We start from the raw sequence: 14,512 nt of genomic DNA, 5'->3' as shown, positions 1-14,512 counted from the left end.
CTTGTGCCCCTTAGACCTACCATTATGTACAAATAGCCATCCTCATTCTTTTTCTTGTCTTGTTGATGATTACAACAGCCATGAGAGCTTCCTAGCTTGTCAAGTTGAGAAATTTAATGTTTCATTCCACTTTTAATTTTTTCTCTACCAGTTCCTTGGTCTTGTTTGTATTTTTTTGCTCTGTTGTCATCCAGAATTACTCCATTTTTTCCACTTTATTCTGCTTAATTACCCTCTTAATTCATTTTGGCTTAATGTTTCTTGTTCACCACTGTTGATTATGTATAGGTACCAGTGATGGTTTGTTTTTTAATAAGGATTTACCGTATTTGCCGGTGTATTAGATGTGCTTTTTTATTTTAAATGTATCAAAAAAATACCTTGCATCCAGTGCGGCTGTATTACGATGTTAGACGAAGCAAGCATACTGGATAGGCACAAAAATTGTTGCTAATAATAAAACAAGCGTAATTATTACAGTTAATGGTGTTCCTGGAATAAAGTATGAAATCATATGTAGATTTACACTTACCTTACTTTATTCCAGTATACTCTCACAATATTGTATTTCATGTTTTATAAACAGAATCATACATTTTTCCCTACAAAATAACTTTAAAATATCTTTCAATAAATATATGATGAAACATACTAAAAATGTTTTTTCCACAAAATATCCCTGTAAAATAGGGGTGCATCTTATGTGAGGTTGTGTCTTATACACCAGCAGATATGGTATATGTTTTCTTGATAAGTTTTTTGTGTTGTCTGGATAACATTTACATTGTAGTGTTAAGTCATTCATTTCTACCCTTGATGACATTGTATTTTCATCTGTATTATGAATGTGCTTTTGCCAAAATTGATTATATACTTTTTCTGACTTATAAATCACATCTTATTATTAGCTGGGGTGTATATTGTTGCACCTTCCCTCAGGACTATATATTGTATTTGATTTTTGGTGTAATTTTGTCAGAATTCCTTAAAGATTTTACCAGGTACTGCCTGGTAACGTTTGGCTTATTTTTATGGCCCTGTTAAATATAGATCATCGACTGTTTGGCGTTGGTATTGTGCTCCTGGTAATGCCTGTGATGGTTGCTATATGTGATTGGAGTGCCTGTGATTCCCTGAGAATGGCTTGGACCACTGCCGGTCTACTAGCTACTCTGAGACCCTCTTATCTTGCAAGCACTGCTTTCTACCTTACCTGCAACTGTGTTTATTTCACATGTGCTGCACGTTTTACCTGTTACTCGGACTTCTGCTCCTATAGTGCCTGCTTATACTGATTTCTGCCCTTTTGATGCTAAGTCTACTAGTGCTAATGCTGTCTGTTCAGGCACCTTCATCTCCTTTTTTGGATTTGACTCGCTATTTGGAGTACATTTTTGATGAAGTGTTGAATGTTATGCAGAAATTTCTTAGGCAACTGATTGCTTCTGGGATGTCCATTTTTTGGCCATTGTTGTATCTGCCACAGTTTGTGTTACTGGTACTTGAACTTGATGTATTGGTGTAGGTGGTTGTAAGGATCTTAAATAGTTGTTTCAGCACTTTAAGGTGGGAGTTCCTCATAGGAGTGTTTAACCACTAATGAGGAATCTTCCCTTAGTTGTTCATTCCTTTACCAGTGCTTCTTTGAATCTTTGGATAGGGCCTCCTTATGACTAAGAACCATCCTCCAGTATAGTGAGCAAGTTGCATGCTCTATGAGGCGATGACACCCGTACCAGAGGCAGGTTGTTTATTGGTCTTTCTGCCTCTCATGATTTAATTGCAAAGATGCAATTGGAGTCACTGTACTAACACTCTTGCTGTCTGCAGCACTGAGGATCATCTCTTTTGCCCAATTTAAAACAGTTTTGCACCATCTCAAGATGACTAGGAATCTTTAATTGAACAATTACAGGCTCTTCATTTATAAATGTCAGCAGGGGAAGTTTGTCTCACCAAGCAACAGTTCAGGAAATCAGGGTCCTCTAGATTTCTGTCTCAAAAATCTTGAGAATTCAGCTATCCTAAGAGCAGGGTCATTGGACGTATCAGTCAGCCTCTATCAACTTCTTCCTTAGATAATATGTTATGCATATTGTGTTGGGACGTGGTTTGCATCCAGTGGAAGTTGAACATGCTTCCTCCTCCTCTTCTTCATTTCAATCCCTTAATTCATCCATCACTTATCTTGGAGGCATGGACGAGAAGCAGCTATGCCCTACTTTAATGTTTAGTTCCATTTGCTTTCCCTTGAAGTTGTTGAGGACATGGGGTTCCTGACATTTTTTGGTCCTTAGCTTATCCTAGAGCTATTGGAATCTCATCCTCCCACCCAAATAGTGATTCAGGTTAATTAAGATTGACTGGTTTATATGATACAGTTGAACTTTTTATTAAATTTTTCATATGAATCTGTAAATGATAATGAATTTGCCTCTTCCCAGTCCCCTCATTTGGCTGTTTTACAGCTTACAATCTACAGTATAATTATATGAAAAAATGAAACCAACTGTTTCTACCTAATAATGGGTCAAAGGTGGTCATGTGTATATTGTCACTAAATGGTTGATTTTTCAGCTATTTTTATTTCGTCTCCAAGACTTCAGAAGCTACATATCTGGGGAATTTGATATTGAATTAAGGTTAATTATGATTGGTGGGTTTGTATGAAAAATTTTTTACTATAGAAGTTGCAATTTTCTGGTAAGGCTAATGATTTATTCAAATCTATTTTTACTCTAAATACTGTACTTAGCCTTTTTGTCTACCATATTTGTGGGGATGTATAATATTTATGTCTGAATGTAAATTATTAAGTGATTTAATCAAGAACTCGATTCAGATTCAAAATTTCATAAAGTGTGGTGCATTAATTAGCAATTTGTACATTACACTTCATCTCTTATATAAGTGAATATGAGGTTAAAGGTTTTCATTTGATAAAAATTTTAGAAAGACAAAACTGTTCCCAGTGACATTATTAAGTTTCTCAGTGTTCTGAATTGTTTGGCAGATACAGGGATTAACCACTTGAAAGCTCCATGTCAGTTAGGATTTGATGTAGCTGGTATCTAACTAGATTTTTTACAAGACATTTTTTGTTCTGTTTTTACCATAAAGCCCACTCACATGATTTTGAATTACTGTATTATTAAGATTTGACAACTAAGCAAATGTTTGTCTTGTTGTTTTATAAAATTAGAATTCATATTCATATGACCTCATAGGTTGCTTGTGTTCCCTATCCAGATTTTTTGAGAAGGGCCTTCCTAAACTTTTGCATTTATATCTTCCGCCACATCATCTCTTCACCCTGTCGTCAGGCTGCTTTTTTCTCACTTACCATAAACATATTTCATGCATTTCTCCATTTTTGAGGCTGCTGGCTTCACCAAACGTATTGCATCCTCCTACTCTTGACTTGACAAAGTTGGTAACATTATTTTTGTGTACAATATTACCTGACTTGATATTTTCCATCATGTACTGTACCCTGGTAATGATAGTAATTATTGGTATCTATCAGTCAAAATGTGATTATGGCTCAGCAACGGAATAATCTTTACATCAAATCTACTGAAAATGTATAATGATGAGAAAATGTTATATATTATCTCCAATAGGAAAAATTGCCAGAAAACCCAGAAAATGAATATAATCAAAACTTCAGAGGAGCTTACTGTACCTGCCATCGGCCATATCCAGATCCTGAAGATACTTTGGATGATGAAATGATTCAGTGCTGCATCTGCGAAGACTGGTACCATGGAAGGGTGAGTTAGGTTTTAAAGAGACACAATGAATGAGGAAGTTGCTGAGAGATAGGATGCAGAGAGTCTGGAAAATAGATGAGATTGAAAAAATAAGGTGATTTGGGCATGTGAGAAGGTGAGATTGAGTAATTATAGCTTGTCCGCTGTCAATCTGTCAGGGCTGGTGATGCCGTGAGAAGGGGAGAGGAACATTTAGGAGAGTATTAGGTATAGAAGTCCAAGAATGTCATGGGGAAAAGGCATAGGTGAAAAGCTGGACCAGTGGAAAGTTAGGCAGGAAATGTGCGAGAGAGAAGAAAGTGGAGAGAATTCATTGCACGTAAAACCTCTGATAGGAAAGGTTAACGATTGTCAGCGCTTGTTAAGAAAGGCTATTGGATAAATTAGTCAACAATACTAGTCATAGTTATATTGGTTCCATGTTGAAACTGTTTGAAATTTATGCTATACAAATAAGAACTAAGATGTAGAATTTATAAATACTTTTTCTTTCCCATACAGCATTCAGGTACTCAGGTTCCCCCAGGTGATGATTATGCTGAGATGATTTGTAATCAGTGCCTTAATAAGCACAAGTTCCTTGCATCTTATACGGGATTAGCTGGTAAGTACCAGTCAGCTGTTTTTGCAAGCACAAGTTGGGTATTGTTTGTTACACATTGCTTGGAAATTCTCATTGAAACTTATAGCAATCTTTTCATGAAAACGAACCAGTAATTTTCTATTTTTTTCAGTGGGTAATTCTTTATAGGGAGTATGGTACTGTTTTTAGTGGTCCTTATGGGCACTTTTTATTTGTCTCCTTTGGTCTTGTCCTGCCTGTCTCGATATCTTCTTTAATTTCACCATGCCCTTGAACACTGAATAATTGAAATTACCCCAGAAATTGTTTAAATGCTTTCATATAAGTAAATGTACCTGTGAATAGTTGGGTGGGAGGCTCGTATCCTCTCCATCCTGTTATTTCTGGCTTGATTGATTGGAATTTGTATGCAACTGCTTGGGTTGTGACGTGACCACATTCAGTTGTTTTATGCTGGATGGTGATATTAAACACTCATCTTAAGGGGATTGACCACGTAACAAAATTAATTGAAATAACTTGAGCTATTGTTTTTCTATATGTCTTTCATTGCAGAGTTGAAAAAGAAATGCATGCCAGTTCTTTCAGTCTCTATAATATTAGACTAAATTATATAAGTGCTTGCTGTTCATTCAAGAAATCTGGTATGTTTTTTCTCATCCAGTTTCTTTTCAAGTATCATATATAGTTTTCCTTATATTATATTCCTTATATTAAAATGTATATTGAAACATATATTTTTTCAGTGATTATGCTTCTATTCTGTAGCACATTGCTGCTCACAAGTAACCTTATGTCAGTTTTAAAATTAATTAATTTACAGAGTAATTTGGTTGTACATATTTTGGTATCTAGTATCACAGACACTATGTCTTTGAATGTGCAAGAAAAACAATCTTGGCTATAAGTAAATCCTGAAGAATTGCGCTTGAAACTTGGGTAACTCTTGAAATGTAGTGTTTCTTGTAATTCTAACTTACTAGGTAAGTAAGAACTATGTCTTAAATAATTTTTTTGTTTTCAGTAACGGCTGTCAAGTCTGAGGAAACAAAGGATGCAGTCGACATAGAAGCATCCTCAGAAAACTCTCAGGTATGTTTAATTTTTCATCAGTGAATGATGATAGTTACCATTTCAAGTCTTTATTTTAGCCCTGATTTACCAGATGTTCCTCCAATCTCCAATTCAGTCAGAATAGTGGTGTGCTGTTCTGCTGTAACAATGAGAATAATCCTATTTCATCCTTTCTCTGTTACAGAAGGAAAACATAACAGACAATGGTCAGGTAAAAGTGGAAGAGAATGGGAAAAAAGATGTGTTAGAAAAAGATTTGAAAAAAGAAGATTCCAAAGATGGCCCTAAAATAGAAAAAGATTTGAAGAAAGAAGATTCCAAAGATGGCCCCAAAATAGATGTATCAGGTGAGTCTTAGTGTTAATTCTGAGAAACTTTCAGCTAAAGTTGTGATTTTATGTATGGCCACATTACTGTATTATTATTTAAAATAATAAAAATGTTAAAATCATGTTTTTATACAATAATGTGATTTTAGAAAATTTCTGAAGTAAACAGAGCATTCCAGTTCATATTTTGAATTCAAGGTATGGTGATATACCTGCATTTGAAATCTGGTTCAAGAAAGAATTAGCCTAACTTACTATTGCTTATTTTATAAGTTTACTTTCATTTCAGGTTGTAAATTATTAAGCATCCCCAAGCAGAACATTCCAGAAGGAGCTGTATTCCTACCCGAACACTGGCGAAAGCAACTATGTACCTGTGATGACTGTAAAGTAAGTACAGGAAATTATATGAAAAGATAGAAAGTTCCTGTAGATGTTTTGCAAGTGTAGTATGTATAAAGAAGAGGATGTAATCTGGGTGATAGTGTGAGATTTGTATCTTATTTTGAGATGCAGGTGATATATTTCTTGTAACCATTAAATGTCATGATATATGTGTGTGGTAGCTTGCCACAGCATAACCATTGGCAGCAACTAATTTATGTGTAACATGAAGTTACTGTATCTATAAAGGCAGCTTGGAATCTTAGTAAGTACAGGTATATAAGGATTAGGTGGAGTATTAAATTGTAACAATCAATTTTTCTTGCAGATTAAGTACAAGAATGAGGGTATTATGTACCTGTTAGATGAGGAAGATACTGTTGCATTCTACGAAGAAAGTGGTAAGACTAGAGACCGGAGTCACACTGCACCTGTCCAGAGAGAACTAGAGGCTTTGTCATCCTTAGACCGTGTTACTCGTACAGAAATGGTTCATGGTAAGCCTAGATCTTTTGCAGTCCTTTTATTATAGAGTACTGAACTTGTGTGTGAATATCACACACAGTCATACTGTTTGTAGAATATACAGATTCATACCATTCATTTGGTATTACTTCATCATCATGCAAAAGTCCTCTATGAAATAATGACTCTCATGTCTCCTGTGCTTTCACTTCCACAAATCTCCAGCCTCTTGCTTCATAGTTCTCATCCCATCCAAATAGGTCTGGGCCTTCCAGCTCTTCTTGTTTCCACAGGAGCTCGGCTGACAAAATCCCTACAGTACTACTGTACTCTCCCTGTAATGGTGCAAAGAACATGGCCAAGCTATCTCTGTTTCCCCTTGATTATCTCATCTAGATAAGGAGCCCTTGTGGTATCATTTCTCATTCTGTCTTACCATTTGACTCTTATTATTCTTCTTCAGGACGTATTTGTAAATACTGCACTAGAGTAATACATATATTATCTTTTAGAGTAATACATATATTATCTTACTTTCATGGGCAGTTTTACTTCATTCATTTCAGAATCTTATTCAGCTTGCCCAATTTTGATTTGCCTTTTCTTTAGCTTCATAAAATCCAGCTTGAGAAGACCTGCATTGGATATCATTGTTTTTAATCAAAGACTGAAGATCATTAATCCATTCTCTTAGTGTATTACCTCAGTCCTTTGTGCATACTCTTTTCTCAGTATTCTCTTTTCATTGGATTTCAATCTGCATATATTAAGTCTCTAACTGTCTGATGTTATTCCAGTCTAAATGTTATCAATACGACAAATTTTTAAAGTAATTTGTATTTTTACTAACATACAAACCTGAGGTATAAAACCTGAGGTCTCGATATATGGGATTAACTTTCAGTAAGCTGGAAATCTGGCCATTAAACTTTTGCAAGGTGGTTATGGTTATAGCTACCGATGGTAGGGGTGGAAGCACCACCCACCGAGTCGGTGCGCATTCAATTCTCTGCAGATTACCTTTTGGGCTAGGTAAGAGAATGAGGGGTGGTAAGAGATGGGCCCTGTATGTAAATACCTCAGGTTTGTATGTTAGGAAAAATACAAATTACTTAAAAAATTTGTAATTTGTTCCTACACAAATACAAACCCTCGGTCTTTACATATGGGAGATTTACTTTTGGAGGGAGAATTTCGAGTAAATCTGAACTGACTGGTAGTTCGGTTCACCTGGGCACTCTCTCCTGGTCATGAAGAGCAAAGGAAGGAGACCATACCTCTGATCTATTGAACGAGAGATGTTCAATCGTCAGACCTCCGGATATTTCGAATTAAAGGAATGTAATATTCTTGATTTGGAAAGGTTTGGATGGACCCATAGTGTCGGAGACTATAAAGCTAAGAATAACCAACTGGTTTGCTTATAGTCAGTCCCTCTCTCCCCTTGCTAGAAAGAAGGAAGGATTTTGCATCGACTAATCCAAATGGAGCTAGATTATAGATAGGATACTCAGTCATCTAGATTCTAGATCACCTGCTTGCACGCCTGTCCAGCATGTGACAGCTCATTCACTGTTCCTCTGCCAACTGGAAGAGGAAGGAAGACAGGAGAAAGGGAGGAGGCCAGCTGCACACCTTGGGTGAGATGCAACCTGTCCCTCAAGAGCTGGGTGAATACATGACTTGTTGAGCATCCACCATAGGATCCAAGGAAAAGGAGTCCAAGGACCTATGGGCAACGTCCCAAGGTAAAAGGAGATGAATGTAATCTGCACGATTACATTCCACCTTAGTACTCGACTGACAGGTTATTCCAGAATGTGATGGACAGACCGATGCCCCTAGCCTCAAAAGATCTGGCCTGAAAGGTACTGATGTCCACCAGGAAGTTGCGGGGTACACTCTTTAGATCATCTCACTAGTCAGAGAAATGACAATTTGGACAATGTTTCTCGGCCAATTCGAAGCTAAGGAATGAGTCACTGGCATTGGGCTGAAAGTCTAGTCTGTATGGAGGCAACATAGAACGTCATATTGTCATTGGAACCACAGGACCATAGAAGTGGAATGATCAGTTTCACTGATCACCTTTGAAACATATAGAACAGCGAAAGGTGTAAGCTTCCAGGTGTAAATGGATACCAAAGATGTCTTACTTTGTTCAAGGGTGTGAGAAGACAGAACAGAATAGTGCCAACTTCAGTAAATCAAGAAATGAACTATGATCAAGTTTCTTCAGAGTTGAACAAATTTTTGGAAGTCAAGGTGCCAAGATCAACTGTCCTTATCTCCTGACTTCAGCAAATAAATTGTAATTACATCCATCTTGCTTGGGATGTGTCTGGTTGGCCACAGTACTGAATGTTCTACTGTCTACTCATGTATCTGCACTGCAATAGAGTAGATGAAAGGACACTAGGACCTTTTGTTGACCATGGCACTACCGTGGTGTCGTTGCTAACACCAAGGAGTGTCTATCTTTGGATCTTGAGACTCTTGAAGGCCTAAAAAGAACTGCTAAAGTTCCAAGAAAGGAAGTGTAGAAGCCTACTGCCTTGGTCAAAGTTTCGAAGAATGAAAAATCTTTGGAGGAGGAAAGTCTAACCGTGGATGCGAAATATGCATCCTAGGAGCCAACAGCATCTGAAGTTTCTAGGAGGTCACTTATCCAAGTGCTGACTAGCCCCAGTGTTTCTAACCATGGATGCAGAAAATGTCATCAAAATCCGGTGCTCCAGGAGGTCACCTATTGAAGTACTGACCAGGTCCAACCATTGCTAACTTCGCTGACCGGACGAGAAGCGATATTTTCAATGTGGCATGGTCAGTGGCTGTTATGCACACGGTCTGTAGAGACAGCCGAATAGTAACAGCTTCAGTGTGTTAAGATTGAAGGATTAATTGACCGTCTTTCTAGACTGAACAATTCTTCGAAATGTCGAGGTGTCAAGACTAATTGTCGCTAACACTGACCCTAGTGACCGAACTTGTCTGTCATACATCCATCATTCTGGAATGCGTCTGGTTGACCGCTGTGCTGAGTGTGCTACTGCAAACTCGTGCACCTGCACCGTCAATCAAGGAGATGATAGGATACTAGCTCCCCCCTCCCCTCTTGTGGCCGAGCAACATTCTGAACACCTATCTGTGGATCCTGGGGGCGGAGGCTAAGCAGATCCAGGTTATTGAGGTGCAGATTAGGTCAGGTTAGGCTAGTCTAGGTTGGGTTAAGTACCCAACCGAGTCAGTTGAAGAGCAGGTGATTATCTTCTGGTTGATGCCATGAGACAAAAAGTTCCAGGACATTGAAGTGCAGGTCTGGTAAGGTTAGGCTAGAACTATTTAGTCTAGGCTAAGTTAGGTTAAGTACCCAACCTAACTTCTTGAAGTGTAGGTGAATGCCCTTCAGTTGATGCTTTGAGTCACTAAGGGAGGGAAGTGTGCAAACTGAGAGGATAATTGTTGTCTCACCATTAGGCTAAGTCCTCTCACCTCTCTGAGAGAGAATGGGAAGGAATGGGGAGACTTTGTTGTAGACCAAGACCCATCTTTCCATCTTCAAGAATTAGGCTTCATCATTTGTGCTAAGAGGGTACAGTAGAACCCGGTCCTGCGACTGTACTAGAACTCGAAATGTCGGTTCAACACGAAATGTTGAGTAAATTTTATCAGGTTCAAACAACAAACGGAATCCGACCCGATGAATCATATGATGTTTGTAGAAAAAAAGTGTTTCAGGCGGCTGCCGCTGGTTAAGCGTTGTTGGTGGCGTTCTTCCAGCTCATTTAAAAGCATTTAAAGCCCACACATGCTGCTGCTGCTGCTGTTGAAAAACAAGCCATATTATCATGAAATTAATAATACAGTATTTATAAACGAATTACCGTATGTCTGTTATCATAAAATTAAGAAAAATTTCGAAATGCGTCGAACTTCGGCGGCTTGTGGCACAAGCTGCGAGTTCAAACGTAATTTCGGAAATTTATTATTTTATGATAACTGAGCTGCTCTGACTGTCATTTATAAATACTGTATTAATGAGCTAAGTAATGATAATATAACTTGTTTTCAATGTTATCATTATTAACAACAGTTTTCATGTGTACCTGTTAACAGTACATTCTGGTAGTGCCCTATAGGTTACCAGCCTAGCCTATGGCTTTTGATTATACCATCATGTCTGGCGCATTGGTCATAGGCCAACTTTTTTGATACAGTATGCATTTAAAAATGTAAAAAGTGCTTCGATGCGGTAAGTTATTCAACTCTGAACCTATTTAGTGTAATTTGTGTAAAGTTTTTTTGTATAAAAAGGCAAGGTTGGGGTAATGACTGGTGGTCAGGAATGGATTAATCCATTTTCAGTTATTTCTTATAGGAGAAATTAACTCAGAATTCGACAAAATCGAATCTCGACACTTCTTCTGGAACGAATTAGTGTCGAGAACCAAGGTTCTACTGTATTGCAGAAGAGGACACCGAGTTTGTTGCACCAAGGAGTAGGCCTGATCTGTAGATCTATGGAGCTGGAAAAGAATTTCGATTGCACACGTGCGTGCACGATCAGTATTGACTGATTAACTCCTGTTTCGGAAGCGTAGGATGGTATGGTTCTACAGAACTTCACTGTAAACGAAACCAACCTGTAGTCGAAAACGAACAGGATTCCAAAGCAATCTATGTGTAATGTTTTTTATTATTCTTTTTATTCTTTCGTTTTATGTTTGCATAGATTTTAGTCTTTCTCTTCTTACCTTGGTTTCTTTTCGTTGTGTCCTTCAGATCGCTTGGCAGATGATGTGCTATCTTTGTAACCATTTATTCCTTTTAAATATTATTAATATCTCTCAGAAAGCGTATAGAGCGAATCGGTAATTTCTTCACTTTAATTAGTACTTAATATTATAAGGTAGTACAAAATTAACAAGTTACCACACGATAGAAACGAATCACTCTTGAATCAGTCTATATGGGAACACGAAGCAATTGGGAGAAGTACTTTCCCTTGAAGGACACAGTTCTGACTCTGGTCTCCTCGTCGGTCTCTCACTCGTTGAACCCTCAGGAAACTTGCTATCTGTAAATCTCCACCTCCTTCTAGCCTTATTGGAAGGATTAATCAGCAAGGCCTCCCCTTCAAGTAGCTGATTGGAAGGACTGTAGTGGGTGTGATTCAAATCTCTCCTTAGAGGACTTGATAGGAGGTGATCTTAGGAGGGTGTGGGAAAGACCCCTCCCACACATAATTGATTGGAGGTTGAAGAAGTATATCATGGGTCAACCCCAAATTCCTGGAACTTCCTGAAAAACACCTTCCGGAGAAGGCGGGGCTATAGAATCAGCTGTTGTAAGCATTTAGACTGTGCTGACTCATGTTTTGCTTGGCTTCAATCGCGAGCCATTATTTCCCATTTTTACGACTGTTTTTATGGCTTAAACACGATATACTGCAATGTAAACATCTCGCGTATTGATAACACGACACAAAAGCATTTGGCCGTTATCACTGTGTTCTTTGCCTCTCTCTTTACTCTTATTTCTCTCTCCTTCTCTCTCTTAACTTTTTCTCTTTCTATCTCTCTCTCTCTCTCTTTTCTATTTAATTTCCCTATCTATTCTACACCACAACATCACTCGGTCACGCTACCTCACACTGCCCTCAGTGTGACAAAAAGAATATATTTCAATGGATGATTGCTAAATCACAAACAAAATAAAGTATTTATATGATTTCCCATCAAGTCAATTCTCAAAAAATATTTAAATTGCACAAACTGTGTCAATGCACTAATGCAAAAAAAATCAATTAAGAATATATGGTAGAAAATTCACATATATTATATCATGAATCAAAAGAGATACATATACATACATATATATACATATAATGAATTGTTATACTGTAAAATGGTTAATTGTTTTAACACACAATGCCAATAATAATACATAAAGAATTCAGCAGCAAATTATGTGTATAAGATCACTTTACTCTTCATTGGTCCTCTTTATTTCTGTTATAATCTGCTCAACATTTGAAATTACACACGTTTGACCAAAATTGCAAACACTATTATTACAATAATGATTATGACCAAATTGAACAGAGACAGAATTGGTGAAACATTTTCTTTGTAATAGAAAAAATTCATCTACTAAAGCCAACTCATTTATTTGTTTTAACTCTAACTGAGACAGTTTAAATTCTTTAACTTCACTAGAGTAGTTCATGTAGGGCTTATTTTTATGGATTGTGATTTCTGTGAAGACATGAGGTTCATAATATAATTTATTAGAATAACTAACTTGCAAGTCTTATCAAAAGCATGGACATTATTGAAATTAATTTCAGTACTTATATTATGGCAATTAATAGTTGCTGTTACTGAACTTAGTGAAAACACAAAAACTGACTGTTCTACTATAATGAAACAAAATCATGTTTGGATAATTGTGTACACAGTACTGTCTCTTGATTCTTGTTTTCAATTATTTCTTGAACACAAGGATAGGCATTAGTAGTTTCATACAGGTTGTCAAGGTTGCAAATATACTCTTTTATCTTTCAAAAGTATACAATCTCTTAATTGAGCATCAGTAATAAATGACATCATTAGTCCATGTTCTTCTAATGCCAAAATTGATGTGGTTGACATTTGAGATAATTACGTTTTCCTTTATCAACATGGGAAAGGATGTATGGACATCAGTACATCTGCCTCTTTTTGATTAAAGGTAGAATTAGAAGGATCTTATTCTTAACTACCTTGGTGGTTATCAAATTATAATAGACCATTATATCCTTTACCATAGGGGGTATAATGTCCTTCTACCAAAAAATCACTAATTATGCCCTCTAATTCTCTTTGGGTTTATTAATGTTGGACTTAATATTCCTTTATAGGCTAACAAAATGGCATTTAATAGATCTTTATGGTCTTGCAATACAATTCTAACATTGTTCATAAATGTACTTAAATGTTGTTCATCTGTTATTATCTTAATCTCTTTGGTAATATTTGTGTTCACTTGATTAATAAATTCCTTTATTTTTCAATTCCTTACTGTTTAAGTTTGAGAGCTGCAATCTTATTGCTTACAATGCCTCTTGTTGCTGCATTTCTCAGTTTGTCTATCTGGGCACTTTCTTTTTCTACATTAGAGTCTGTCGTGACTCCAAATAATTGATTAAGTGCTGTTCCTATAAAGGTAAGAGGATCGTTTGGATCTTGTATTTAACACACTTCCTATGTCATTGTAGTTTTCCAACAATGGTAAAACACTGTTATTTTCACTTTTCTAATTAATGATTTCAATTCCCTTTGGACATCTTTCAATGTCATTTCATTGATAAGCACTGATGTAATGTCAATACTCACTATGCCTAAGTCCTTTATTAATTTCTAGATCCTTTTTCTCTAGTAGTGCACCCTTCGGATCACCACCTCAGATGACACATAAAAGCAGTGTTATGATAACCAAGAAGAACCGTATTTTGTATCTGTAAGAATAAGCCTTATCAGATATTCTGTATACATGAGGTATTTTAATGCCTACACATTGTTTATATCTAATAGTTCAACACTTTACATAAATTTATCTTTTTCTTAGAATTGTATTTGTTTATTTATTGGTTCCTGTTCAACTTCTTTCAATAATTCAACTATTCTCTTATTGGACCAAGTCTGTTTTTATTACCTTTACATGATTGGTATGTTTTTCAATTCTTTCCTTTAGATCACTCTCATATATGATCTTTAGCTTATTTAACTTCAACACTTCTAATACCCTGTAAGGACGGAACTGCGGATACTTTTTACATTAGGACCTTCTGGAACATGATTCTGAACATATACCTGAGCACCTACTACAATTTTGGTTTAGCTGTATTTTTGTCATAGTACTTT

At 36.6% G+C, this 14,512-nt stretch overlaps 1 protein-coding gene across 1 annotated transcript in view; it reads left to right on the top strand.

Annotated features, from left to right (window-relative positions):
* Positions 1-14,512, top strand: part of LOC136828061 (putative E3 ubiquitin-protein ligase UBR7) — a 30,612-nt gene that overhangs the window by 5,851 nt on the left and 10,249 nt on the right. The window contains exons 4-9 of the mRNA XM_067085770.1: positions 3,624-3,773; positions 4,275-4,377; positions 5,381-5,448; positions 5,615-5,777; positions 6,049-6,149; positions 6,472-6,640. Coding sequence (XP_066941871.1) covers positions 3,624-3,773; positions 4,275-4,377; positions 5,381-5,448; positions 5,615-5,777; positions 6,049-6,149; positions 6,472-6,640 — 754 coding nt within the window. The remainder of the gene's footprint in view (positions 1-3,623; positions 3,774-4,274; positions 4,378-5,380; positions 5,449-5,614; positions 5,778-6,048; positions 6,150-6,471; positions 6,641-14,512) is intronic.

The sequence above is a fragment of the Macrobrachium rosenbergii genome, chromosome 42 (genome assembly GCF_040412425.1).
Source record: "Macrobrachium rosenbergii isolate ZJJX-2024 chromosome 42, ASM4041242v1, whole genome shotgun sequence".
Lineage (NCBI taxonomy): Eukaryota > Metazoa > Arthropoda > Malacostraca > Decapoda > Palaemonidae > Macrobrachium > Macrobrachium rosenbergii.
Note: the sequence above shows the minus strand (reverse complement) of the source record. Positions and strands in the feature narration are given on the sequence as shown.